Source organism: Diceros bicornis, chromosome 2, assembly GCF_020826845.1.
Source record: "Diceros bicornis minor isolate mBicDic1 chromosome 2, mDicBic1.mat.cur, whole genome shotgun sequence".
NCBI lineage: Eukaryota > Metazoa > Chordata > Mammalia > Perissodactyla > Rhinocerotidae > Diceros > Diceros bicornis.
In genome coordinates, this window is record NC_080741.1 from 82,719,661 (window position 1) to 82,746,528 (window position 26,868).

General features: G+C 50.2%; 2 protein-coding genes across 15 annotated transcripts in view; one reads left to right on the top strand and one right to left on the bottom strand.

Annotated features, from left to right (window-relative positions):
• Window positions 1-1,871: 1,871 nt before the first annotated feature.
• OGG1 (8-oxoguanine DNA glycosylase) overlaps window positions 1,872-26,868 on the top strand; it is a 29,552-nt gene continuing 4,555 nt past the window's right edge. For 2 of the 12 annotated variants that reach the window (XM_058564463.1, XM_058564456.1), the window contains exons 1-5: window positions 1,884-2,164; window positions 2,482-2,729; window positions 3,279-3,458; window positions 4,898-5,079; window positions 5,942-6,061. In XM_058564463.1, the coding sequence (XP_058420446.1) occupies window positions 2,058-2,164; window positions 2,482-2,729; window positions 3,279-3,458; window positions 4,898-5,079; window positions 5,942-6,061 (837 nt within the window). In that variant the 5' untranslated portion in view covers window positions 1,884-2,057. Of the gene's footprint in view, window positions 2,165-2,481; window positions 2,730-3,278; window positions 3,459-4,897; window positions 5,080-5,910; window positions 6,062-6,199; window positions 6,352-6,517; window positions 6,821-14,997; window positions 15,303-26,868 lie in introns of those variants that run through there. The other 10 variants (XM_058564434.1, XM_058564436.1, XM_058564412.1 and 7 more) reach the window with 9 other exon arrangements.
• CAMK1 (calcium/calmodulin dependent protein kinase I) lies at window positions 6,788-15,421 on the bottom strand. Of its 3 annotated transcripts, none has more exons than XM_058564389.1 (11): window positions 15,234-15,421; window positions 13,340-13,471; window positions 12,059-12,133; window positions 11,868-11,949; window positions 10,863-10,989; window positions 10,693-10,768; window positions 9,866-9,978; window positions 9,194-9,272; window positions 9,007-9,094; window positions 7,163-7,280; window positions 6,919-7,054 (listed from the first exon to the last, which is right to left on the bottom strand). In XM_058564389.1, exons 1-11 carry the CDS (start codon window positions 15,419-15,421, stop codon window positions 6,972-6,974), a joined length of 1,161 nt encoding a protein of 386 aa, XP_058420372.1. In that variant the 3' UTR covers window positions 6,919-6,971. The 3 variants fall into 3 exon arrangements, with proteins under 3 accessions (XP_058420383.1, XP_058420372.1, XP_058420364.1); XM_058564381.1 differs by having other exon boundaries at window positions 6,923-7,054; window positions 11,811-11,949; XM_058564400.1 differs by lacking the exon at window positions 7,163-7,280 and having other exon boundaries at window positions 6,788-7,054; window positions 11,811-11,949.

The window sequence follows — 26,868 nt, forward strand, 5'->3', positions numbered from 1 at the left end:
AAATAATTGGGCCCAGGAGGTTGCTGGCTGCTGTGCATGCTGCATTTGTAAGACATCAGCAAATATGACAGCTCCCATTCCCCATGCACTTAACTGAGTGGTAGGCCCTGTGCTAAGCACCTTTAGATACAGTTTCATGTAATTCTTGCAATAATTATGGGGAAGCTTAATAATAGGGTGGTTATCTCCACAGAGACACTGAGGTTTAGAAAAATTAACTTGCCTAAGTTCCCACAACTAGGAAGTTGCAGAGCTAGGATTTGAACTCAGGTCTGTCTGTCTGCAAAGCTGGCTCTTTAACCAGTATGCTGAACTGTTGGAGAAAGAGGCCACTGTCCATTCCTTCGTGAACTTCAGATGCTTCAACTCCTTTCCCAGTAGAATGGTTCAAGTGCCTCAGAGTCACTATAGCTGTGACCTTCCCCTCTTTAACTGCCAACAGAGCAGGAACGTAGAGGGTTGCTCTTCATTCATTCCCAACCTTGGCACCTTCTTTTCCGACTCAAACAACATTTATTGGAATGCCTTCCAAGTGCTAGGGCGCCTGTGGATGGGCATGCCTATAGATGAGACAATCACAGGAAGCAGCTGCCCAGGAGGCTTGCAGCTACCAAGGAGTGGAACTGAGACAAAGACAGTATTTTTGTCTGATGATCCTATGCTTGTGGTACTCCCTGCTGGGTAGGTACTGTGGGTGGGACACAGATAAATCAGCTGCAGATCTTGCCCGTAAGGAATTTGCAGTCTAATCACTCAGATACAGCAACCAAAAATCACTGCTAGAAGGTGAAAAATCACCCAGATAAAGTTCATGTCTCCTAGCTCCTTGCTTTTTGTGTCTTTCTCCAGAAGGGGAGAAATTACATAATACATCCTTCCTGGGCCCAGGCAGCCGGCCCTGGCAACTAGGCTAGGCAGATAGGCTGCTTCAGGGCCACACACAAACTTGTCCTTGGATTCCCAGTTGCCTCTCTGGGCCGCTGGGCCCAGTCCCAGAGAAAGCTCCCGCTCAGGCCGCACTGGGCGCGGGGCTGTGAGATGCAGGGTAGTGCTGAAGGAATGCCGAGACTGAGGGAGCGCTGGGGCCGCCGGCGGGCTGCAGCCGAGGCGGGACAACCCGGAGAGGCCTCGGCCGGAGCGAAGAGGCCTCGGCCGGAGCGAAGTCTGTGAGGAGGCCTAAGGCTGCGGAGCCGCGGTCAGTGAGGCATGGAGGGGGCGGCTGGGCGGGCGAGCGCGAAGACAGAATCCTCAGGAGACAGACGCGGTGGAGACGCCTCCCGCGGGCTCAGAGGGGCCGGAGCAGTGTTGGGGTCCGAGTGTCGGTGAAGACGGGGTTCGTGGGAGGCGGCCCGAGAGCGCGACTATCAGACTGTCTGGAGAGCTCGGTGGAGAAAGGCTCTCTGAGGCCAGCGGGGAGAGGATGTGGCACTGCGGGCAAGCCCTGAGGAATCCCAGGGCTCTGAGGAGATCAGGTAGTGAGAACTGGGGCCTGAGGGCGCACTCTGCGCCCGGTCCGCGGGGCGCGGGCACGGAACACCGGCGCGCCGAGCGCAGACAACCCTAAAGGCCAGGCCAAGAGCGGGCGCCGAGCCCAGCACGCGCCAACCGCTGCGGCGCCTCAGAGAGGCCCGCCTACCCGCCGCCACGCCTGATTCTCATTGCCGCCTCTTACTTCGCGGATTGGCTCCCTCTGGATCCAATAAGCCGGCTTGAGCCCTACTTCCGGTGAGAGCGAGGTCTGCCCTGGAGGAGTAGGAAGAGTGCGCTTGCGCGCGCTTCCCAAAATCGCCGCCGTGCGTGGGACAGTGGGGAGGGGGCTTGGGGAGCGGGGAAGGAAACGCCAGGAGAAAGGGCCGGAGAGTTGGGGCAGGAGGTGGGACGGAGCGGGAGGGGCGGGGCCTGTGGGGAGTTGAGGAATTAAATAAAACTGGGCGGGTCTTAGATAAACAGATTAAGAGGCCAGGACTGGTGGACGAGACCTTAAGGGGCGTGGTCTTTTGGCGGCGAGTAAATGGCCGGGGACATTGTGGGGCGGAGCCTGATATGGAAACGGTAGCATGGGGCATCGTACTCTAGCCTCCATCCCGGCCCTGTGGGCCTCCATCCCCTGTCCACGCTCTGAGCTGCGCCTGGACCTGGTTCTGGCTCCTGGGCAGTCCTTCCGGTGAGTGATCCTGGCTCCTCAGCACTGCAGGCCCGGGGTGCAAAAGAATGTTGGGGGTGATGGGAAAAAACTCAGGGTACAAAAGAGTAAACTGAGGCACGGGTGGTGAGCCTGTTACCTCCTTTATAAAGTGGATGTAATAACCCTGTGTAGTGTTGTTATCAGGATTAGACGATATAATTGATGTGAAAGAAAGCACTTTTACTTTGCAATTCGTAAATCAGTTTTGTGTGTGGAGCAGTTGTAGGATGGGAGGGCCCCAAAGGGTGCAGGAAGGGAAACTGAGTACTAGGGCTGCCGTGTGCCTGGGGGCTCAGGTGGAGGGAGCAAAGCCCTGCGCACTGGAGTGGCGTGCTGGCGGACCAGGTATGGACGCTGACCCAGACTGAGGAGCAGCTCTACTGCACTGTGTACCGAGGGGACAAGAGCCAGGTTGGCAAGCCCACACTAGAGGAGCTAAAGGCCGTGCGCCAGTACTTCCAGCTGGATGTCAGCCTGGCTCAACTGTATCGCCACTGGAGTTCTGTGGACCCACACTTCCAAGAGGTGGCTCAGAAATTCCAAGGTGAGTATAGGGCCTAGGGCAGGGATTGGGGTTCTTGTATTTTGGTTAAGTTACTCAGTTTCACCATCTGTAAATTGGGGATTATATCTACCTCATAGGGTTTTATGAAGATTAAAGAAGCTAATACACGTAAAGTGCTCAGAATAGTACACATTATTATTACTATTATTATTGTCCTGCTGATCACCATAGTGGAGGGACAAGGATATTGAGCCAAATCCTGGCTGTGTGACCTGGGGCAGGTGATGTCATTTATTCTGTAAATATCTACAGAGCATTTGGTGTGTGACTGGGGATACAGCAGTGAACAAAACGGACACAAATGCCCCGTTCATAGTGCTTACATAGTGGCTTCTTTATCTATGGAATGGGATGATAACCCAGACCTCACAAGATGCGGTGAAGAATGAGAGCTCTGGTGTTGCTTTCTCTAACACTGTTCCTCTTTCCCCTGGGCTCCCCCTGGAGCCTTGCTGCCTAGGATCTAAGGGTGGGAAGAGGCCACTCCTGATAGCAGGTGCATCTACCTCCTGCCTTTCTGATTCCCAGGTGTGCGACTCCTGCAGCAGGACCCCATCGAGTGCCTTTTCTCCTTCATCTGTTCCTCTAACAACAACATTGCCCGCATCGCTGGCATGGTGGAGCGGCTCTGCCAGGCCTTTGGACCTCGGCTCATCCAGCTCGATGATGTCGCCTACCATGGCTTCCCCAGCCTGCAGGCGCTGGCTGGTAAGTAGGTGGGTCCCTGCCCCTAGGCCCTCCAACAGCTTTCAGGTCTGTTCAGTTCTCCCCCTAGTCCCCATTTCCCATCTCAAAGCTTCCTGCCTTCCCAAACACTGCCCTTGTCCAAAACCACCCTGCCTGGTCGGATCAGTCCCAGTTACACCTTATCCTCTCTGTCTGTCCCTGAAATGTCAGCACCTTACTAGTCTGTGCTTTTAGCCTCATGCGTTCAATGCCTCATCAGCACAACAGCTGTATACAGTGCGTGGTAGTCTGGGGTTAAAAGCATGCATTCTGGAGACAGACTGCCTGGATCTGAATCCCAACTCTGACACTTGACTTCAAACTCTATGACCTTGAGCACATTATTTAGCCTCTCTGCCTGTAGAATGGGATAATAATAGCATCTGCCTATCCGAGTTGTCACGAGGGTTGAATAAAGGAATACACATACTGCACCTAGCGCAGTGTTTGGCATTTGGGAAGTATGCTGAAAATTCAGGTTGCTGTCTCTGTGGTGAATCTAACAATTTTGCATCCAAGAACATACGTGTTCTTCACAGCAGCCCTGCGAGGCAAGTATATCAGTTGGCAGATGTGAGAACCAAGCTAGGGGAAGTGCTTGGGGACTGTATAGCAAGGAGCCAGCCCGCCTGCAGAAAAAAGAATGTTTTTGGTGCTTAGAAACCCAGTCTTAGATCTGAGTTCCCAGCTTAGTAGTCATAAGACCTCAAGAAATTCATTCACCTCTCCAAGCTTCTCTTAATTTGTTTGTAGAATGGGAATAACAGTTTCTATCTAGATCTAGAACTTTGAGGGTTGACTAAAGCATCATGAGGCAGGGTACTGTGTTGGGTTAAGAGCACAGGCGGTGGTGTCCCAGACCTGGGTGCAAGATCCCATCTCCACCATGTCCTTTCTTGAGCAGGTTACCTAACCTCTTCTAAGCCCTCATTTTCTCCATCTGTAAAATGGGAAAGACAACAGTACTGTCATCAGGGTCCTTGAGAAAAGTAAGCATGATAATGTAACTAAAGCACTTCACCTGTGCATGATACCCAGCACTTGATAATAGAAGCCATTGTGTTATTATGCTGTCATTATGGTTATTATGTTAGATCATGGGTGTGAATGCCCTTTGGAAAGGTTAAGGAACTCAATTAGGGAGTTCCTCCAGGGCAGCAAGTCCTTCTCAGTGCCTGCTCTAGTGCCCAACACATACTAGGTGCTCAGAAAGCATTTTTAGAGGGGCAGAACCCAGGCCTTAACCCTTTCCTTTGCACATGCAAGTGTCTGCTGTCTCCCAGAGGGTGGTGAGGTGGGAGAGGGGTGCTTAGGAAAAGCATTCCTGTGGGGCAGAGGGCTCACAACACTAGCCCGAGGACAGGAAGGATTTGAGGATGCCTGACCCCTGTTCCCCTCCCCACCCCACCCTACCCCCACAGGGCCAGAGGTGGAGGCTCAGCTCAGGAAGCTGGGCCTGGGGTACCGTGCCCGCTACGTGAATGCCAGTGCCCGAGCCATCCTGGAAGAACAGGGCGGGCTGCCCTGGCTGCAGCAGCTGCGCAAGGCCCCCTATGAGGAGGCCCACAAGGCCCTCTGCAACCTGCCCGGGGTGGGCACCAAGGTGAGGCCCCAGGGGGGTAGAAGCTAACCTCACCACCCACTCAGAGAATAGCAGAATAGGAGATGAGGCAGGCTTAAGAGATGGGTGCAGGCTTGGTTTCTGGAGGCAGAGCAGGAAGGAGAAAGGATACAAGAGGATGTTTTATTAGAGAAAACGCAGAGTGCATGAAGGGTATAAAGGACATCGCCTTTTGAATGCATTTTTAGAAAGGCCATTTGTTCAGGTACATACATATATACTGCTACATGTATGCAGAAATTTCCAGAAGGAATCACAGGAAACTTAATAGTGGTTGCCTTTACAATGGGAAGATGTTTCTACTTTTCATTTTGTTCTTTTGAAATTATATGTACTTATAAAACTTGTTGTTTAATGTTAATAGGTTTAGCTAGCAGTAAGATGATTGGGAATTTGGCATTTATTGTTTTCTTCTTTATACTCTTCTGTAGTATAAAAAATGAATTTTTGTTTAAAAAACTTTTTTTAATGGGCTCTGAACTCCAGGCTAACATTAAACTTGGTTCTGCCTCTTCCTAGCCATGGAACTTTGCCAAGTCACTTCACCTTTCAGAGCCTCAATTTTCTTGTGTGCAAAATGGATACAGTGCTACCTCCTTCCCGGGTTATGATGAGAACCTGGCCCACATAGATGTGCATGCATCTTTTTAAAGCTATTTTTAAAGTTATTAATAGATGGTATATATTGATTGAGAATATAGAATAATAGTAACCTCAGAGTGGAGGAGGGAGCAGCTGGCTTTGGGGCGAGAAGCAGGATGCTGGCTGGATCCTGCCATTCCTCCTCTGTGGCTCACTCTGTGTCTGTCACAGGTGGCTGACTGTATCTGCTTGATGGCCCTAGACAAGCCCCAGGCTGTGCCAGTGGACGTACATGTGTGGCAGATTGCCCAGCGTGACTACAGCTGGCATCCCACCACGACCCAGGCCAAGGGTCCGAGCCCCCAGGCCAACAAGGAACTAGGTAAGGAGAGAGAGTGGGATGCGGGGCTGGCAGTGGGCTAAGGTGGTGGAAACTTCTCACACCTCTCCCTAAAACTCTACCCCTGTGGATGGGGAGCAGGAAGGACCAGTTAATTTTGCCTTATCACTTCTGGTTTAGGAAACTTTTTCCGGAGCCTGTGGGGACCTTATGCTGGCTGGGCACAAGCAGTGAGTGTACTTAGGCTTCCCCTCCTCCTCCAGCCCAGACCCCAGAGAACTCCTCCCGTAGCCCTGACCCAGTGGACTCTTCCACCACCACCGCTGCCCCAGGTGACACTAAAGGACTCTCCACCCACCCCAACCCTGACTCCAGTGGAGTCTCATTGCCCTGGCCCAGCTCCCCATGAACTCTTCTACCTCCCCACACTGCCACCAGCCCCACCGGCCCTGCTGCCTGTGTACCCTCTCCCCACACAAACTCCTCCCCTGCCCCCAGGTGCTGTTCAGTGCTGACCTGCGCCAACCCCAGCGAGCTCAGGAGCCACCAGCAAAGCGCAGGAAGAGATCCACAGGGCCAGAAAGCTAGGCGGGGGCCAATGAACAAAGGGATTCCCCAACCACCTTTCCCCTCCATTGCCCCCCTCCCCCATCCAGCCTCATGTTGGGAAGGGGACTCCCTGCAACTACCTCAGAGCCAGGCACCCTCAAATCAAGCAGTTAGCACAACATTGTGGGGTGGGGGTTATTTGGGAGACAGAGCTACCTATGGTTTTATTCTCTTCCCTTTATTACAAGAAAGAAACAATAAAATAGAAACATTTGTATGGAAAATGCAGTGGAGTGGTAGGGAAATGGGTGGGGCAGGGTAACTTCCCAGTTCAGGGAGGGAAGGGGAGCAGGCTGCCCCCAACCCCTCTCACGCAAGGGATCCTGAGCCTGGATCCAGGGCCCTAGAGCTGAGAGGGCAGTGAGGGGGACAGCTCTGGGCCTGGCTCCACGAAGCAGTCTCGACAGCAGCAACCAGCCGCTGGCCCTACATGGAAAGAGAGAACAGAGTTGGCCGTATGAGCAGATCCTCCATTCCAGCCTGGGTGCCTCTGCATGGACCACCCATGCCCTTCCACAGAGCCCTGGTCCTCACCCCCAGCTGCTGGGGTCAGCAGCTCCCCGTGGCTCCCCGTCTGTCCCTGCCCCTCCTGGCTGGTGCCCAGCTGTAGCTTCCTCATGTGCCGCACCACGGCCGTAGCATTGAAGGCTTGCTGTGGGGAGAGCGGGGAGAAGGGACTTTTGAGAGTAGACGATCATGGGGCAGGGTCTGGCAGTGGGATTCTTGCAGTGGTGCTGTTATTTTCATTCAGGTGTTATTGATGGATCCCCTGAAACTTCTACAAGGCTTTATTAAATTATATTCAGCCATATTACATATTTACACACAAATACATGCACAGATATAAAATCTATATATCAGATGTATATAACTTGTTATATAATTAACTCATATTCATATTACAATAGCTTACACTTAATATAGCATTATGTGTCAGGCACTGTTCTAAGCCCTTTACATAGTAATTTATTTAATCTTCACAAAAGTCTTTGAGGTGGGCACTATTAGTGTCACCATTATCAAAGGAGGAAACTGAGGCACAGAGAGGTTAAAATACCTTGCCTGAGTGTGTGTATCATTCTCTGTTCAACATATCCACCAAGATGTCCCACACACCCCTCAAATTCACCATGTTCCAAACCAAAATCATCCCCCCAAGACAAGTTTCTGCCCCTGGGATCTCCATCTCAGTGACAGTACCACTGTCCACCTTGTCCCCAATCAAAATCTTGGGCCAGCCCTCGACATCTCTTCTGTCCCCCAACATCCATTCCACGATCACTCCTTGTTGGCTCCACCTCCTAAACGACCAACCACTGTTCTGTGTTCCTGTTGCCACTGCTCTGGTCCAAGCCCTCACCCTCTCCTGCCTGCATCTTTGCCACAGCCTCCTCAGGGGTCTTCCAGTCTTCACTCTGGGCCTCTGTGTGAATCCTGAGAGCCCTTTCTAAAGGAGAAATTCCTGCTGAAAATCCTTCTGGGGCTCCTCAGTGCCCTCAGGATCAAGTCAGTGCTCCACTGTGGCATTTGAGGCCCTGAGCAGCCTGGCCCCTACCTGCACCTCCAGCCTGGGCTCCTGCCCTGCAGCTCCCACAGCCCCTCCAGTCCAGGCAGGCTTAGCACTTGCACTTCCCTGGATGGCCGCACTCTCTCTCGGCCCTGGTCCTTTGCACACCAGTTCCTTCTGCCTCACACGTTATTCTGCTGTGCCTGGCTAATTCCTATCAGCTGTCAAGTCTGACAGGTCTCTCAGGCAATTACCATCTTGATGCTCCTTCCAGGACCCTGTAGGTCGGATTAGATGTCTCCTTAAGAATTATACACTGTTTGGGGCCAGCCCCGTGGCTTGGTGGTTAAGTGTACGCGCTCTGCTATGGGCGGCCCGGGTTCGGATCCTGGGCGCACACCGACACACCACTTGTCCAGCCATGCTGAGGCGGCGTCCCACAGACAGCAACTGGAATGATGTGCAACTATGACATACAACTATCTACTGGGGCTTTGGGGAGAAAAAGGGAAGAAAGGGAGGAGGATTGGCAATAGATGTTAGCTCAGGGCCAGTCTTCCTCAGCAAAAAGAGGAGGATTGGCATGGATGTTAGCTCAGACCTGATCTTCCTCAAAAAAAAAAAAAAAGAATTATACACTGTTCTCCCTCTAGAATTGGAGGTCGGGTACCTCCTGGAATAGAGTAGGTGTCAGGGAGCATTGAATGAATGAATGAATCAATCAATGAGTGAATGAGATTCTTCAGTAAGCATCCCTGAGCAGTTACTGTGTGCCCGACTTGGTGCCAGGTGCTGTGCGAGCTGAGGCCTGGATGGGGGTGGGGAGGAGTCCTGGGGAGGCTGGGACCCAGGACTAGGGTTGTACGCTCACCTTCCACTTGCTCTTGGCAAAGTTCTTCTTGATCTGCTCACTCACTGACTGGTGAATATTCTTATCTAGAGCCGTATCTCCTGCAATCCTAGGATGGGGGTGTGTGGAGGGTTATCTATGAAGGCAGAGGCAGGCCTGGGGGCCCCAGACCGCCCCCACCCAGTCCACAGCTTTTAGGAGCTCTCACCATGGGTGCTGCAAGGCCTGCTCACAGGTGAACCTCTTCTCTGGATCCTTCTCCATCAAGTGCCGGATGAAGTCTTTAGCTGAACCCCCAAGACAAGAACAAAGACAGAGAAACAGCATGGCGGTGCCTGTGGACACCCCCAAGACAGAACCCACCCCCTCAGGTCTGGCCTGGCATCCAAGCAAGACAAGGGGCCAGATCTGTCCATGTACTACCCTCCCACCTGTATTCTTTCTCTAAGTCCCCCACCCACCCCAGCCTTCCAGCTCTCTCCTTTTTTCCTTAAGAAAAAGTTGTTCTTAGAGAAGATTCTACACAGTGTATTTATACTGATGTGTAAATGATTGATAATGGCTTCACAGGTTTGCCTCCTAATAGGAGACACAAAAGTCAGATGAAAAGTTTTATGGTGATGTTTTAGGCATTAGGAAATCAGTGAGGGAGGTATTTTCAAAAATACTATGTTTGAAGACAGAATGAATGAATGCCTACAGGTTTCTCAGACCAGGGCCAGGCAGAGGGCAGCATCTGGGGTGTGGGGTCTGGTCTCAAGACAGCTCTTAGTCTGGGGCTGGGGAACCTGACCAAAGGAAGGCAGTGAGGAGACCCCCAAGGCAGATGAGGAAGGCACCAGAGGCAGGGCCCAGGGGAAGAAGGCAAAGCCCCAAATACCAGAGTCAGAGATGTCGTCCCAGTAAGGAGAGTCAAACTCGTACTCGGCCTTCAATATCTGTTCAAAGAGTTTGGCATCATTCTCGTCATAGAAGGGAGGGTAACCGCAGAGCCTGGGCAGGGAGAAACTCATCCTCATTTCCACTTTCAGTGCACCCACTGGCTCCAGGATGGAGCTTTGGGGCAGTCCCAGGGGTCAGGCAGGACCCACAGGAAGGCGTTCCCCCTTTTACGAAGGTGGGGATATCTACCCTTTTCTGCCTTGTTCACCCTGCCCAGCTATGGTGGCCTTTCTGTTCCTTAACATGCTGCCATCTTTCCTTCCTTAGGGCCTTTGCATTTGCTGTTCCCTCTGCCTAAACCCTTCTTCCCTCCACACCTCAAATATCTGGCTCCCTCACTTCATTCAGGATGCCACTCAAATGTCACCACCTCAGAGAGGCCTTCCCTGACCTTATCTAAAATGGATCCATCCCCTTCTCGCTACCCTGCTTGATTTTTCTTCATGGCATTTTTTTACCACTGGACATTATTTTATAGATTTATCTACTTGTTGTTTACTTGTTTATTTACTTGTCTGTCTCCTCTACTAGAGTGTCTGCCCCTTAAGGGCAGGCACTTTGTCCATTTTGTTCTCTGCTAAATCCCCAGTGCTTGGCACAGTGCCTGAAACATAGTATCTATTGAATGAAGTAATATTAGTCATTAATTGGTAGATAAAAATATGAATGACAGGAAGGAAGAAATAGCAGAGGGGAGGAAGACAGGAGAGGAAGGGAGAGGAGAACTCTGGAGCCACATGCCTCAATGGCCAAGCCCCGACTCACAGGATGTAGGCGATGACACCAATGGACCAGCAATCCACTGCCTTGCTGTAGGGCTGCTGGGCCAGGACCTCAGGGGCTATGGAGAGAACGGGACATGGTAGTGACGAATCTCTGCCCTGCAGCTCCTAGTTCCTTCCCAACCCACAGCCCCAGCCCAGGGCCCTCCGCACCCACGTATCCTGGGGTCCCACAGGCCGTGGAGAGCACACTCCCGGGGTCCTCCATCTTGGAGAGGCCAAAGTCGGAGATCATGATCTTGGAGTCTTCATCCAGGCTGTAGTAGAGGAGATTCTCTGGCTAGGAGGGCAAGAGGGAGGGGAAGGGGCAGTCAGAGATGATCAGAGGCTGGCAGAACCTTCTGTCTCCCCAAGCACCCCCTGAGAAGCAATGGGCCCCCCAAAGCAACTGTGGCTTCATGGCTGCCATCTTGGTTGAAGGCACAATAAGCTCAAGGAAGTTCTCAAGGACGTTAAAAGTTCCAGAAAGGACAAGGGCCTCTGGGATATGGGAGGGAATTTTCTCGAAACCTCAGGTGTGTATGGTAAAGCCCTAAAGAAATAATTTCTGAGCACCTAGTGCTTGATTTCATTTCATCCTTACCACATCCTGCCAGGCCAATCTGAATAATCCCACTTTACAGATGAGGAAACTGATGCCTTGAGAGGCACAGTGACTTGCCCTACAGTTAGAGAGTAACAACGCAAGAATTCAAACCCAGATCTGTCTCACCCCAGCACTCTCCTCCTAGACCGGAATGAGATGTACTACAAAATGTGAACCCCATCATAATCTCTGACAAGTAGAATTTCAGGGGTTTCTGGCTTTCTTCTTTACATTTTGCTGTCCTATCCAAATTTTCTACAAAAAGCAAGTGAGACTTATTATTAGAAAAAGACACGAGATGTTATTTGGATAAAATAACAGCACAATTCACCTTTGTGTCCATTTGAGTGTCCGAACTGAAGTGGGAGGAGGCAGCTTAGGGTTTACAAGGTCCACTTGGCAGATGGGAAGCTGAGGCTCAGCGAGGGGGTGAGAGTTACCCAAGGTCACATGGTGAGGAGTCGGCAGAGCCCCCACCCCTGGGTGCCCCAGCTCACCACAACCTCACACCCCACCTTGAGGTCCCGGTGTACAATGCCCAGGTCGTGCAGGTACTTGACAGCATCCAGCACCTGGAAGATGAGGCGGCTGGCGTCCCGCTCTGTGTAGAAGCCTTTTTCCACAATGCGGTCAAACAGCTCCCCGCCCGACACCCTGCAGCCGAGTACAGGGCAGTCTGGCCAAGGGAGTGGGGGAGGCAGGGAGGCTAGGGAGGGGGCAGCAGGGAGAGGTGTGAGGAAGGCGCAGAGGCAGGGCCACTCACAGCTGCATGATGAGGTAGAGGTGGCCCCCACTCTCATAGATGTCATCCAGGGCTACAATGTTGGGGTGCTTGATCCTGAAAGGAGAATGAGGTGGTTCAAAGCTGAGGACAGCTCAGCCACCTTCCCACCCTCACCTTGAAGAACCACTGCCTGCATCCCTGGGCAGGACAAACCAAGGATCTGGGCCCCAAAGGGAAAAGCTGATTTACCATGATTTATTATAAGGTATTGGAAGGTAGGAGAGTACAGAGGTAAATGCCAGGCTCTGGCATCGGGCAGACCATGGTCCAAACCTGCCTCTACCATGTGCTATTTAGGAGCAGATCTTTTCACCTCATAGCACTGATCCATATATGATTTGTGAAATTTTTCTGGGTTTATAAGTTTGTCGGCCTCCTTCACCAGAACATCAGCTCCACAAGATCAGGGGGTTTATCCTGCTCACCACTGTCCCTCCAGCTCCTGGTGCAGAGTAGGTGCTCACTAACATTCATTGAATTGAGTGTAACCTCTCTGAGCCTCAGTTTCTTCATCTATTCTGTGAAGCCAGTAATAGCACTTCCCTCACATGAGATAATGCAGGTACGATGCTTGGCACAGTGCCTGGCACACAGTAAGTGCTCACTAAATGAACCAATGATGGTGACTGAGCTTGATGGAAGACTCAGCTCAGCCAGAAACTTGCTGTGTGACCTTGAGCAAGTCCCTTACCTTCTCTGGGCCTCAGTCCTCCCTCCACCCCCACCACCAAAGGTGGAAATGATCATTTCGTCCCTGCCCAGGGTGGTTGGAAAGCTCAGAGAGACTGGAAGTGAATATTCTCTATAAGCTCTCCAGTGAGGGCAGCAAGTTTCATATCAGCATGAGCAATTCACAGACCAGCTGGTGTTGACTTAGTCAGGGGTTCAGCAGACAGGCATTTTTAACCTTGCTGAGTGACTTTAACATGTGGGAGGAACTTGAGGTAGGTCTAACAATAACACCAATTGAGATACCTGGGTTCCAGCCATTTTCAAGGATTGACCTTTATACCCGTGGAACAGATTAAACCACTATAAATAAGCTGTGGCATCTCAATCACATCTGTCATGTTAGCTATCTCAGGCACTCGAAATAAAGGACCTCTAACGCGCTCTGCAACCTTGCCAACTGGAGATTATCATCCCATTTTATAAATGAGCAATTTGAGGCTCAGAGAGGTTAAATGATTTGCCCAAGCAGGGGTAGGAGGGGTCAAGGCAGGGGCAACCCGGGGGAGGAACAGGCTGTGGCCCACGCACTTGTGCAGGACAGCGATCTCATTCTCCATGCTGCCCTCCTTCCCCTCCAGAGCCTTCTTGGCGATGCATTTGATGGCCACCAGCTTCTGAGTCCTCTTATCTTCTGCCAGGATCACCTCTGAGAAGGCCCCCCTGCAGGGAGAGGGGACTCATGAGGTGGGGAACTGGAACCCCAGCTTCCCTCCAGCCTCTCCTCCATCCCCTATGGGTTAGGTGACCGCCTCTGGACCAAGGAGGTGGGATGAGCCTCCCCCTATTGCTCATCCACCCCCTGGTGCCAGAGGTGGTCACATGACCAAGGCCTGGCTAATCAGAGTAGTCTATGCCGAGGCCACAATAATTGGGTCATGTGATGGAAGCCAGGTTATTGGCGCTTTCCTGCTAAGCTGGTAGAATATAAGCCTGGAGCTAATGGTAGTCATCCTTGCCACTACTTGGGGAGAACCTGCTTGAGAACGAAGCCAACACAAAGGAAATCAGAGCTGAGAAATGGTCAAAGACAATTTCCTGATAACATCATGTGAGCCCCTGGATTCAGCCATGCCTGAAGGTTATCCCCTGATCTTTTTGTATGTGCATGATTGATTCCTTTTTCTGCTAAAGCCAGTTTGAGTCATGTCTAATTTAACATCCTTTAGAACAACCTTGAAGAACCATCAGCATCACCTGGGAACTTTTTAGAAATGTAGAATCTCAGTTCCCACCCCACACCTACTAAATTAGAATCTGCATTCTAACAAGATCCTCCAGTGATCTGTATGCTCACTGAAGTTTGAGAAGCAGTGCTCTAGAACAGGCTCTTAGAAAGGAATAAATATACTCATTTGCACTAAAGTTCACTGATTAAGGACGGTTTACTGGAGTATTATTTCTACAACTTTTTGCTTTCCCCGGGATAACAAAAAGTCATAAGTCAAAGAAAAGCATCTCTCGTGGTGAAATCGCAATCATCAGAGATTATGACTAGTGACTGTGGTAGCCTCATTGCTGTTTCTAGTTTTGTCTCTCTTGTCTTGTCTCTCTCGAGTTTACCCTTCATGCTGTGACCAGAGTGACCATCTCTGAATTGCAAACCTGCCAAAAAGTCTTAAGCATCTTCCTATGGCCCCTGGGATAAAGCCCAGCCTCCACAACTTGGCTTTCAAGGCCTTATGTGACCTGCTCCCCTCTCTTCTCCAGCCTTTTCCACTCTTCCCCCAGCCTCTGATTATAAACTCCACCAGACTCTTTACCTCTTTCCACACATAACATGCCTCTGAGCCTTTGCTTATGCTATTCCTTCTGCCTGGAATGCCTTTCTCCCTCTCTTGACAAGTGCACTCCTACCCATCTTTCAGTCCCCAGCTCTTATGCCCCCTTCTCCAGAAAGTTTTCTCCCAGCAGTCACTGCTCTCTGTGGACTCTGCAAAGTCCTCATTCCCTTCTTTAACTGGAGCACAGCACACACTCGGTTGTCATTTTCCATGGGTCTGTCTCCCTCACATGTCTGGAATCAACTTGAGGGCAGAGACCAGGTTTGAGTTATTTCTGGATTCCCAGCACTGAGAAGATAGCCATGCCCAGCTTCAGTCCCCAAACCTCGGCCAGAACTCCCAGCTCTTGGCAGCAGGTTGAATAAACTGGCTCCTTCATTCTCCCTTACTTCCTTTTCTTCACAGGAACCCAGAGCTGTGGCAAGAGCAGCCCCTGTTCCAACCACTATCAGCCAGAAGTGAAAAGCCGGGGCCAGCCTGGGCCATGGCAAGGCCAGCATAGGGCCTGGGTTGTAGGAAACAGGAAGCAGTGATCAACCGGCCTTAGGAAGCACCACCCCAGCAAGGCCCAGGAGTGAGGACCTTCCCAACCCCACCCTCAGCTCAGGAACAGCCCCCTTCTCTCCTGCCCTGAGACTCACGTTCCCAGAACATCACGGAAGTCGTAAATGTCCCTAATGTCTTCTGCCTGCTTCCAGCTGGGGCCTTTCACTGCCCCAGGCATGGCCCACTGCCCCCCGGTGACAGCCAGGACTCCTGGGAAGGGGAATGGAGGGAGAAAACTCAGTGGGGCCCAGCCTTCCATGTGTGAACTTACTGGGGGCCCCATTCAGTCATTCAGCCTGCATTTATTCATTCCTTGATTTCATTCATTTGACAAATTCATTCAACAAACATTCATTCATTCACCAGTCATTTGTTCATTCAACAATATCCATTCAGTAAATCCTTATGCCTAGAGGAAAATCCTTCAGGGTGGCAGCAAAATTCTTTATTCAACAAAGTTATTCATTCATTAATTTATTCAGCTCACCTCCTAGTTTCTCCCACCCAGGGGGACCCTGACCTCTGGGAGGACAGCAGAGTAGACCCCAGAGCAGCTTCTAGAAGTGCACGGCCCCAGAGGATCCCCGTGTCCCCAGAACAGTGATGTCTCAGCCCCACCCTGGGGACTGCTGGGGTGTCGCCTCTCCCTCCTTCTCCCTCTCAGAAATCAGGTTTCCGGCAGCCTGGGCTTCCAGCAATATCTCAGCCACGTTTTTAAATAGCTCCTCTGCACCGTTACCACAGCAACAGCAGCCACAGCTGGAGCTCCCCAGGCCTCCTATTACCCGCTCTCCCTTCTGACTCCCCATCTGGGTTCCAGCAGCCTACGAAATGGTCCCACCCAGCCTATCCCCTCCTGGCTTCCTCTCACTCTGATCCAGCCTGTACCTTCCTCCCCTGAGATCTCTATCTCAGCCAGCAGGAGACTGTGCGAGTTCTCTCCCCATTTATCAGATGGAGAATGGGGAGACTGAGGTTGGTGATGGATAGGAAGCTGGGTCCAAAGTTGCCCAATAACATCTAGCTGGGGTCCCAGCTAAGTTTGCCGAGGGCAAAGGCCTTGGAGGGGGCTGCCCTCAGCTATTCCTTCTAATATGCAGCCACACTGGGGCCTATTCAGAAAACACAGCGTCTCAACCCCATTTCAGGTTCACAGAGGGTGAGACCAAAACAGAGCCCAGCATGCTCTGTGATCTCATGGAGGGCACTTTCCTTCTCTGTTTCCTCTGTGGGAGAATGAGCATAAGGTGCCCTGACTAGAGCCCCTGGTGTGAAATCCCACTCCTTGAATGGGATCTTGTTCCCAGGGTGGCCTGGCCACCCATCCCAGGTACAGAAACTTCTAGGAAAGGAGATTTGATGGTAAGCTCTAGAGGCAGAGTTTTAAAAGCCACCTGGAGGCCTGGCACATACGACCCTCACAGTTCCACACATATCCCTGCACCCAGACATAGCACACCAAGCGCCCCCCATACCCCTGAGCCCAAACACCTGCCCCCAGATCCAGCACACTGCATACTCAGACACTCTGACAGCTGATCATACACGTACACCAGACATCAGCACACATGTCCAACACATACTCCCCTAGACGTCCTCACACCCAAACATCCCTCCCACACCCCAAAACTCACATCTGCACACACCTAGACAGGATCACACATAACACAGACCTCACCTGCATACCCTTCACCCTCCAGCTCCTACACCCCCTAGAAGCTCCTATGCTCCAAACCAAACCCCAACTTTCTATACACCTAACGCCAAACACAATCAGTACACAATCGTGTACTCCCCAACTCGGACTTACCACCCTTTGAGCCACATACAGCACGCACAACACCTGGATGCACATCTGCAACAAAAACAGACTCCTAGACATCCCCACCCATAAGGGTACCCTTACACACCAACATACTGCAACTTCCATATCTGGACCACAAGCCTGTGTAAGACATTAGCACAGCCCAGCAGGGCCCCCACACATCTATACCTCCAAATGCACAGTCCTTCCACATTCAGGCCCAGCTGAACTCAGACACACACACACACCCCTCCCCACCTTTCTCTGTTACCCACTCAGTTTCCCACTGCCCTGCCTGGCACCTGCTGGGCTTGAGGCAGAGGTGGGGGAGGAAGGCCCGGCCCTGCCCATCCAGATTCCAGCCCGCCCGTGCACCCCCTCCCATCCTTGGGGGAGGGTGTCCAGCGGCTGCGGGGGTCGGCCGCCCTCAGCGCCCAGGGGCGCAGGCGGGCGGCCCCGGGCGGTACCTGCGGCTGCCCCGCCGCGGGGCTGGCTCGGAGGCCCGAGGTGGCTGGCGCCGAGCTCCGTCAGCCGTCCGCCGCCGCTGCGCGCCTGGCCCGCCCGCCCGCCGTCTCGCTGGGGCTCGGCTCGGGCCCGGCTGACTCCCTCCGCCCGCCTGCGGCTCTGATGTCAGTGGAGGAGGAGCCTGCGGCGGAGGGACTGGGGACTGGGAGGCGAGGCTCCGCTCCCGGGCTGGGGAAGGGGCACTGGGTGGGGGGAGAACCTCTAACTCAGGTCAGATCTTCTGTGGACTTTTCCCGCCTTTGTCTCCGGCAGGGCCCCCATTTCACAGAGGTGACAACTGAGGCCCAGAGAAATGAAGAGTTCAAAATCAGCAGTTAGTCAGAGGCAGAGTCGAATTCGAACCCAGGTCCGTCTGATGCCAGAGGCTGGCCAGTTGCACCCCGTCGCCTCGTGGAGTTTCTTGAAGTCCAGTTCTGGGCGCTCCCGTAGGGCTTATGGGCTCTGTCTCCCCTCACCTCTTCCCCGCCTGGTGCCCAGCAGGAAATTAGGCCCTCGGAAGGGCTCAGGAGACTGATGGGGGTGGGGGGATGGCGGAGTAGGGAAAGAATAGGGCAACAGTAGGCAATCGAGGCAGTCGTAGGCGGGAAAACTGAGACCCGAGGTCCCTCAGCGACGCCTCGCTGAGGCTCCAATCCCCTACACCTGCTCCTCAAAACGAGTGTGGTGCCCCGAGGGACTGGTGCAGGCAGGGGCGGGGAGGAGGGGGAGTTAAATCAGGATCCTGGAGGAAGCAGGCCAAAGAGGACGGACGTGGCACGTGACTGGACAGGCGCCAGGGGCCTGATGGCTAGGAGCCAAAGTGTGGGGGGCGGGGCTCGAAACCGCTGCTGGGGCAGCAGGCAGGGGGCCAAGGGACCTGACTGAGGCTCTCTTGCGCAAGGCCTTCCTTGGGAAGAAATTCGGTGCGGGGTGAAGGGGGGGTACGTGGGCAACTCTCAGGAAGTGGGGGTGGGGCTGGAATGGGGCCCACTAGAGGAGGCACGTATGTTATTTCGGATCCTAACTCCACCTCTATCGCCTCCCAGTGCATCTCCCCACTCCCGAATTCCTACATTTTCCAGCTGGGTCTGGGGAGAGGACAATGTTTACCTCAACTCATTTTCAACTGGCTTTTCCCTCCCTTATTCTTGGGACTAGGTGAGAAGGTGGTCCGTTTATTATGCCCATTTTAAGAAGAGAAAGGAAGAAGGTGGAGGTTCCTAGAAAGGCTTTAGACTTATTGGAGTCACACTTTACCTCTCTGAGCCTCAGTTTCTTCATCTGGAATATGGGAATATTGATGACTGACTCGGAATTCTCCTGAGAATTCCAAGAGATAATGGATGTGAAGTGCCTGGAATACTGTAGGAGTTCAAAATAGGAGACCTAGACTTAATGTAAACTGAGGTGCAGAGAAGGGACCTGATTTGTCCAGGGACAGGGGCCTAAGGGACAATTTCCCTCCTCCAGATCTCAATATGTCAGACTCCCTAGTTCATGGAAAAATGCACTTTCTGCCCAGGGCTAAGCCCTTACTCTCCTCTACTCCCACCTAACACACCCACTGAGCTGGGGTTGTTTCACCACAAATTCCTGCTTATCTCATTGACAACATTCCCAAGGTGATAAGGTGGCCTCTGTCCTTCTGAGGACTTGTACAACTTTTATGCTCTTTTACATTTTGTCTGCTTTTGAGCATGTCTGAGGGCACTTATACTTTCTTTTTTTAACAAACACATTCTCTTTTTTTTTTTTCCCTTCTAAACAAGCAATATGTGGTCAGTGCAGGAAAATTACATAAAATACTAAACACACACAAAGACCACCCTTGCCACTGGTCAGATTCTTTTACTTGCCAAGTAACAGAATCTCAACCTAAGCCAGCTTCACCAAGGAGGAACCTGTGGCTCACAATAGCTGATGAAAGATTGAAGGAAAAATACAGTGGACCAGGGTCTTGGAGACTGGAACTGGAGATCCGGTACTCATAGGATTTGCTTTCTCTCATCTCTCCTTGTCTTGATTTCACTTGGCACACTGGCTTCCTTTCCTCTGCAGAGTAATCTCTTCTACCTGGTGGGAATCATGGTGGGAGGCAGCCCCAGCTTTCCAACTGAACCCAGCAGAAGGACAGATATACTCAGTTTCATATATCAGTCTCAGGGAAGGACTCTGATGGGCTTGGCTGGAGTGACACACCTACCCCTTAATCCCAAAAACTGTTGCCAGGGGAATGAGGTACTATACTGTGCAAATGTGCTGTCATGAGCAGCCACACCAGAGTCACAAGGACTAAAGGGGGGTATCTTGCCCAAAGGAAATAGGGGTGCTGGGCAGGCGTGAATAACAAATCTATCCCAGCCCTGCTCCCATCAATTAGAAATCCCCAGTGTTCACATGTTTAGTACATATTCTCCCAGACTTTTGGGGGACATATATGTATACACATTTCATTCTACGGTCCCCACCCCCAATGAGTATATTTCAAGGTACTAAAACAAAAAGTGAGTCAAGGAAAGTTAAATATATGCAGAAAAAAAAGAAATAATCCTCTTCTCTCCTTTGTTATCCAAAAGATGACAGAACAGCTCAGACTTATCAGTTCTTTTTTTTTTTATAATTTTATTTATTTATTTTCCCCCCCAAAGCCCCAGTAGATAGTTGTATGTCATAGCTGCACATCCTTCTAGTTGCTGTATGTGGGATGTGGCCTCAGCATGGCCGGAGAAGCGGTGTGTCGGTGCACGCCTGGGATCCGAACCCGGGCCGCCAGCAGCGGAGCGCGCGCACTTAACCGCTAAGCCACGGGGCCGGCCCTCATCAGTTCTTTCCCCCCCCCCCAAAGCCCCAGTAGATAGTTGTATGTCATAGCTGCACATCCTTCTAGTTGCTGTATGTGGGACTCGGCCTCAGGATGGACGGAGAAGTGGTGCCTCAGTGCGCGCCCGGGATCCGAACCCAGGCCACCAGCATCGGAGCGCACGCACTTAACCACCAAGCCACGGGGCTGGCCCCCTCATCAGTTCTTGAACTGGATGGAAAAGAAGCCATTGGAGGAGTGAATGATTTTCTAGGATTAGAGAAAATGGAAGAAATCACAAGGAAAAGATGGGCAAGTTTATTTACAAAACATAAAAACATTCTTTAACTTCTGTTGCTGGAAACAAACCAAAAAAACCCTCCTCTACTCCAAAATCATAGCCAACAGTAAAAGGCAAACTTCAGACTGGGGAAATGTTTTACAGACTATGGGTTAATATTTCTATCATGTAAAGAACACATAAAATTGATAAAAAACAGATTAATAAACCAATAAATGGTCAAAGGAGACAGATGAAACACACTAAACATGGGACATTTTCTAGCTCACAAGTTGTCAAGGAAATACAAACTAAAAGAAGAGGTCATTTATAGCCTTTCAAATTTGAAGTTTAAAAAACAGGTAACACCAAAGGCTGGTGTTAGTGTGAGCAATGGATACTTCTACATTTCTAGTAGGAAAATGACTTGCTAAAAATCTTTTGGAAAGTAATTTGGCACTATGCATCAAAGGCTTAAATAATGTCCAAGCCTTTTGACCCAGGAATTCCTCTGCTGGGAATCAATTTCAGGGAAATAATCCTAAATTAGGACAAAGCTATATGCTCCAAAATATTTGAAGAAATATTTTTTTTTTAAAGATTTTTTATTTATTTATTTTCCCCCCAAAGCCCCAGTAGATAGTTGTACGTCATAGCTGCACATCCTTCTAGTAGCTGTATGTGGGACGCGGCCTCAGCATAGCTGGAGAAGCAGTGTGTCGACGGTGCGCGCCGGTGCGCGCCGGGGATCTGAACCCGGGCCGCCAGCAGCGGAGTGCGAGCACTTAACCACTAAGCCACGGGGCCGGCCCTTGAAGAAATATTTTTATAACAGCAAAATTTAGAAGAAATCACCAAGAAAGGAATGATTAAAAAACATTAGGTTCATGTACCAGATGGAATATTTCACAGCTCATAAACCGATGGTAATGCCCAGAGGAAAAAATGCTTATAATGTTAAGCAGGTATACAGTTCGATAACTGCAGTGTAAAATGCAAACCACAAATTATTCATAGCGAAGAGTGGAGAGGCACACCACAAATGTTAATAATAGTCAAAAAATTACCCGATTATTTGTTTCTTTTACTTCTCTCTAGGTGTCTGTATTCTCCAAACTGTCTTTACTGAGTAATATTAACTTCATAATCAAGAAGTCACTTAAAAAACATTATGCCAAAAGATGGTGGCTGTGTACCAATTGGGTGTTCAGTTATTTAAGTTTTATTTAAAAAACAAGAAAGAAATAGAATGGATTTAAATGTCATATCTATCACATCTTTTCTTTCCTACTGTTGAAACAATGATAGCACACTAAAAGAGGTTTTGGAATCAGACAGACCAGGGTTCAAACTCCACCTCCACCCCTTAGCAGCCATGGGACCCTGGGCAAATCATTTCACTGTTCTGAGCCTCAGTTTCCTCATCATTAATATGGCATAATCATACCTACTTTGTAGGCTTATTTTGAGAATGAGACAACTTAGAAAGTGCCTTTCACCTGGTGGGCTGGTTCCCTTGTTGTCACTTGGGTTCCCAGCACTAGTACCTGGTGCGTACATAGTAGGTGCTCAGTAAGAAATGAGACAGAAGAGAGTTTTCTCCTTTTCTTTTTTTTTTTTTGTGAGAAGATCAGCCCTGAGCTAACATCCATGCTAATCCTCCTCTTTTTGCTGAGGAAGACTGGCTCTGAGCTAACATCTATTGCCAATCCTCCTCCTTTTTTTCCCCAAGGCCCCAGTGGATAGTTGTGTGTCATAGTTGCACATCCTTCTAATTGCTGTATGTGGGACGCGGCTTCAGCATGGCCGGAGAAACGGTGCGTCGGTGCGCACCAGGATCCAAACCCGGGCCGCCAATAGCAGAGCGCACGCACTTAACCGCTAAGCCACGGGGCCGGCCCGAGTTTTCTCCTTTTCTAGACATTAGCTGCTCTAGGACAGCTGCTTTGAATATGATTTCTCCTCCCATTCTTAAAGCCCCACATGTTCTAGTCAAGCTCCAAATTTGGGGTTTCCCTTCTGCCCTTATGGTGCCTACCCCTACTTTCTCACCCTATTAGGAGCAGCCCATCTTAAGAAGCTCGGAGGTCCCACCAATATTTACCAGATCTCACTGATTTCTCTTGGCTAACAGCAACAGATTCTGGGGCAATGATTCTTGTGCTTTTCTGATTCTCAACCCACAATACCTATAATTTTGTGTGTGGTGGTGCTGGCAGGCCCAGAGAGGAACATTTACAATAGGGCCTCTAGAGTCTAAGATCTAGCTTACAAAACTGGCTCACCACCAGCTATCTGATCTCGCCTTTCCCTTTTCTATATCCTAGTTTCCTCATCTGTAAAATAAGGGTAGTAATATTACCTGCTCTGACATAGGGTTGTTGAGAGGAGCAAATGAGAGGATTCATGTAAAGTGCTTGGTACCAACCTTGCTTGGTCCCTTGCACAATCATTCTCCTAGAGTCGTGTTTTAACAATATGCCCTGAGCTTTCATCAAAGGTTGTGATTAGAAATCACCATGTGAAACTCAATCTCCATTTGCTGTCACATTTATGGAGAATATTATCAATATGTGACTCCAGTTGAGAAATTTCTCCAGCATGAAAAATTATTGGAATTTTTGTCAGGAAAACTGGGAGATGCCCTTTCTTCTAATAGCAAACCTTCTGAGACTGATTCATCTTATTTCCATTTTTGCCTTGGCTTCCAGGAATCTTAGAGCTAAATCTGATACTGAATGACAGCAGCTCCATTAAACCTGATGAGTTTAACTTTATATTTGTTATTTTGTGAAACTCATTGTTCACATCATGAATTATAAACTTTCTCAAATTCTTTTGAGAAAGAAAGGAGGGAGGGAGGGAGGGAAGGAGGGAGGGAGGAAGGGAGGGAAGGAAGGAGGGAGGGAGGGAGGGAAGGAAGGAGGGAGGGAGGGAAGGAGGGAGGGAAGGAGGGAGGGAGGGAGGGAGGGAAGGAAGGAGGGAGGGAGGGAAGGAGGGAGGGAGGGAGGAAGGAAGGAAGGAAGGAAGGAAGGAAGGAAGGAAGGAAGGAAAAGTAGGGAAGGGAAGGAAGCAGATATAATTTGAAAAGGGTGCTTGGCATGCCACATGCCCACTGTATCAGCTAGAATATAGATTTGGTTTCTCTAACAGATACCCAAAATAATTGTGACTTAAATAAAATGGAAGCGTATACCAATCTGGCCATAAGCAGTCCCAGGCTGGTATGATGACTACAAGATAAGAGGGACCCTGGCTGCTTCTCATCTTGTTGCTTCACTGTTGCTATGGTGTTGTCTTTGACTACATGTTTCAAGATGGCTTGCCACCATGTCTCATCGCAGCCAGGGAGAAATGAGAACGTGGAGGGCATGCCCCTTGGGAACTCATGATCTCGTAGTTACACACATCTCTTTCACTCACATCCTGTTGGCCAAAACTCAGTCACATGATCACACCTAACTGCAAGGGGAGCTGGGATATTTAGTCTTTCAGAGGCATATGTCCAACTAAAAATCATGAGTTCTATTACTATAGAAGAAAGGGAGAACAGATTTTGGATGACATCTACCAGTTTTGGCCACATCCACCATCTCAGATGTATTTCTTTGCACGTAATTGTGCTCCCGTCTGCCCCAATTTCACTCTCACCCCCTCTAAGCAGTCCAGCTTCCATGCTGCTATCAGACCACTTTCTGATGCAGAGTGCTATTATGGCACTCCCCTGCTCATAATCCACGCCTGCCTACTACTCAGAAAAGTGATTCTCAAACTTAATGTGCATCAGGAATCACCCAGAGGGCATGTTAAAACAGAAATGGCTGGGCCCCACCCCCAGAGTGTCTGATTCAGTAGGTCTGAGACCTGAGAATTTGCATCTTTATTAAGTTCCCAGGTGATGCTGATGCTGCTTCTCCAGGGACCACACTGAGAACCATTGACCTCAGAGAATAAAGCCCTTGCTCCTTAACCTGCCATTCAAACCTGTCCCAGCCTGGTCTCAACCTACTTTCCAGCTGCACCTCTCATCCTTCTCCTCCCCCTCCACACACCCAGCACTCCAGTCACATTGAAGTTCTCACCTCTCTCTAAGCAGGCCAGCTGTTCACGCCTCTGTGCCTTGCTGTTCCTTTTGTCTGGAATGTCCTCTGTGTGGCAGCTTTCTTTCCACATCCTCCCTGAAGACTCCTCACCCTCTAAGCTGTTGATAAGTCATTCTCTGCCCCAGGTCCCCGCAGACTTCGTACATTCTTCTATTATTGCTCTTATCGCCTTGTGTTTTGATTGTCTGCCCAGCTGTCTCTCCATCTCTGGAGCCTTAGTCACCTACATAGCTCTCAGCCGTGGCAACAGGGTCACTGAGAGAGGAAACAAAAGCATGAATGAGAAAATAGAGGTGAGGAGATGGAGTGAATAAATGGACTAGGTGAGTGAAGAGAAGAAATGATGGGTGAATTAATACATGAATGAGCTAGTCATGGTCCATTTGTGCTTGGTTCTCTCCATTAAGTCCTGAGCGCCAGACCAGGAATGAAATTTATTCTCTGACCATGTTTCCACAAAGTTCCAGCCATCGCTTCCTTCTTAGCAGGAGTCAACTGCTAAGGGGACCCACGCTGGGTCACATTCCCGAAGTCAGGTATTAACGTGCACCCAATCCTCCCTGTTCTCGCTCACCCTGCTGTTTCTGAATGTTGGTTGTAAGGCGTTCGGGACTCTGGAGACACAATGATGGTGGATGCCTTTCAGAGCCAAGACACAAAGGCTTTTTCACCAAACTAGTGATGGGGTGTCAGGATTGTTTCAAATTAAAATTGGAGCCTTGAGGTGCTGGAACTAATCTCCCCCTCCTCATGGGGAACCCAGCTTCCTCCAAACCCCATAAAGGAAGACTCCTTTGGCTCCAGCAGACACGGATATGGCTGTAAGAAGGAACTGCCTGTCCCACTGTGGTAGTCTACCCTGTTAGGGATGGTGCTCCCTGGGGCTGATAACTGTTCCTATTCTAAGGCTGCATAGCCTCACAAGGCACTGCACCTCTTTGAGCCTCAGTGTCCTCGTCTGCAGGGTGGGAATATTACTATATTCAAATCAAATAAGACATGGGTGTCAAGGGCCCAGCACAGTACCGGGCAGATAGTAGGTGTGCAATAGAGAATAGCTAGAGTTCTCACAACTGATCTTTGAAAGTTAAGTCTTTTCCCTAATGAACCAGGACAAGTCAGTCCTCTAGGGTTCTTCCTTCTATTTGTAATATCTACCTTCCCCTCTCACAATTAATTTTGGGACTTCAGCTCCCATCCTATCTCCTCTACAAAACTGTCTTTGTTCCTGGAACTCTCTACCAATGCCTACCATATTTACGGTCTGGCCTAATGCACATGGAAGTGAATGGTTAATTAGGAGAAGGGGGTCTGCAAGCAGGGCTGCCATGTGTGGCTGCACAGGTTGTGCACTGCCCAAGCCTAGGAGTACCATTCACATAGACTGTAGGGGAGCCAGCCCCAATGAGTTGTGTAATGAAGAGGCTCTGTCTGCAAGTCAAATGGACTGAGTTTGAATCTTGGTTCAATCACTTACCAATTGTTTGACCAAGTGAGGTATATAACCTCCTAAGACTTAGTTTCCTCATTTGTGAATGGAATGTTATTAGTACCTACCATATGGGGTAGTTGAGAAGATTCAGTAGTTTGATGAGTTTAGAACAGTGCCTGGTACAGAGCTAACATTTACTGAGCATGTAATTTCATTAATTTCACATTAATGAAATTGTGTGGGTGTCTTTTCTCTCTGAGAAGGCTATAAGCAATCTGGGGACAATGAGTCACTGAAAAATTGCAGCAGCTAGGCCCTGCACCCGAGGGAGGCAGGGCCTCATGCTGTCCTCTCTCTCAGGACCCTACTCCTTCCTTCTTTTTGCCAAAATCCACTTTTATTAGTCAGGCCTTTTTTAGTTGACAAATGACAGAACTCTAAAGCAAACTCACTTAAGCCAAAAGCAGCATTTGTGGGCTGATGTAATTGGAAGGTCCAATGGAGGATCCAGGGCTCCAGCTACATCATGAGGACTCTGTCTCCTTCTCCATCTCCTAGCTCTACTTCTCTGAGTTGGCTTTATTCTCAAGCAGGTTCTTCCATGGGGCAGGAAAGTGGGTCACCAGGTGGTCCAAGCTTACATACTATGGCTTTTGATCCAAAAGAGAAACCCTCCTCTCTCTCAGCATCCATAGAGCAATATTATGGAAGGCCTCTGATTGGCCCTGCTCGGGTCACATGCCCCTTCTTTGGACCAATCATGTGGCTAAAGGGATGGGGTACTGTGATTGGCCAAGCTGGGATCAT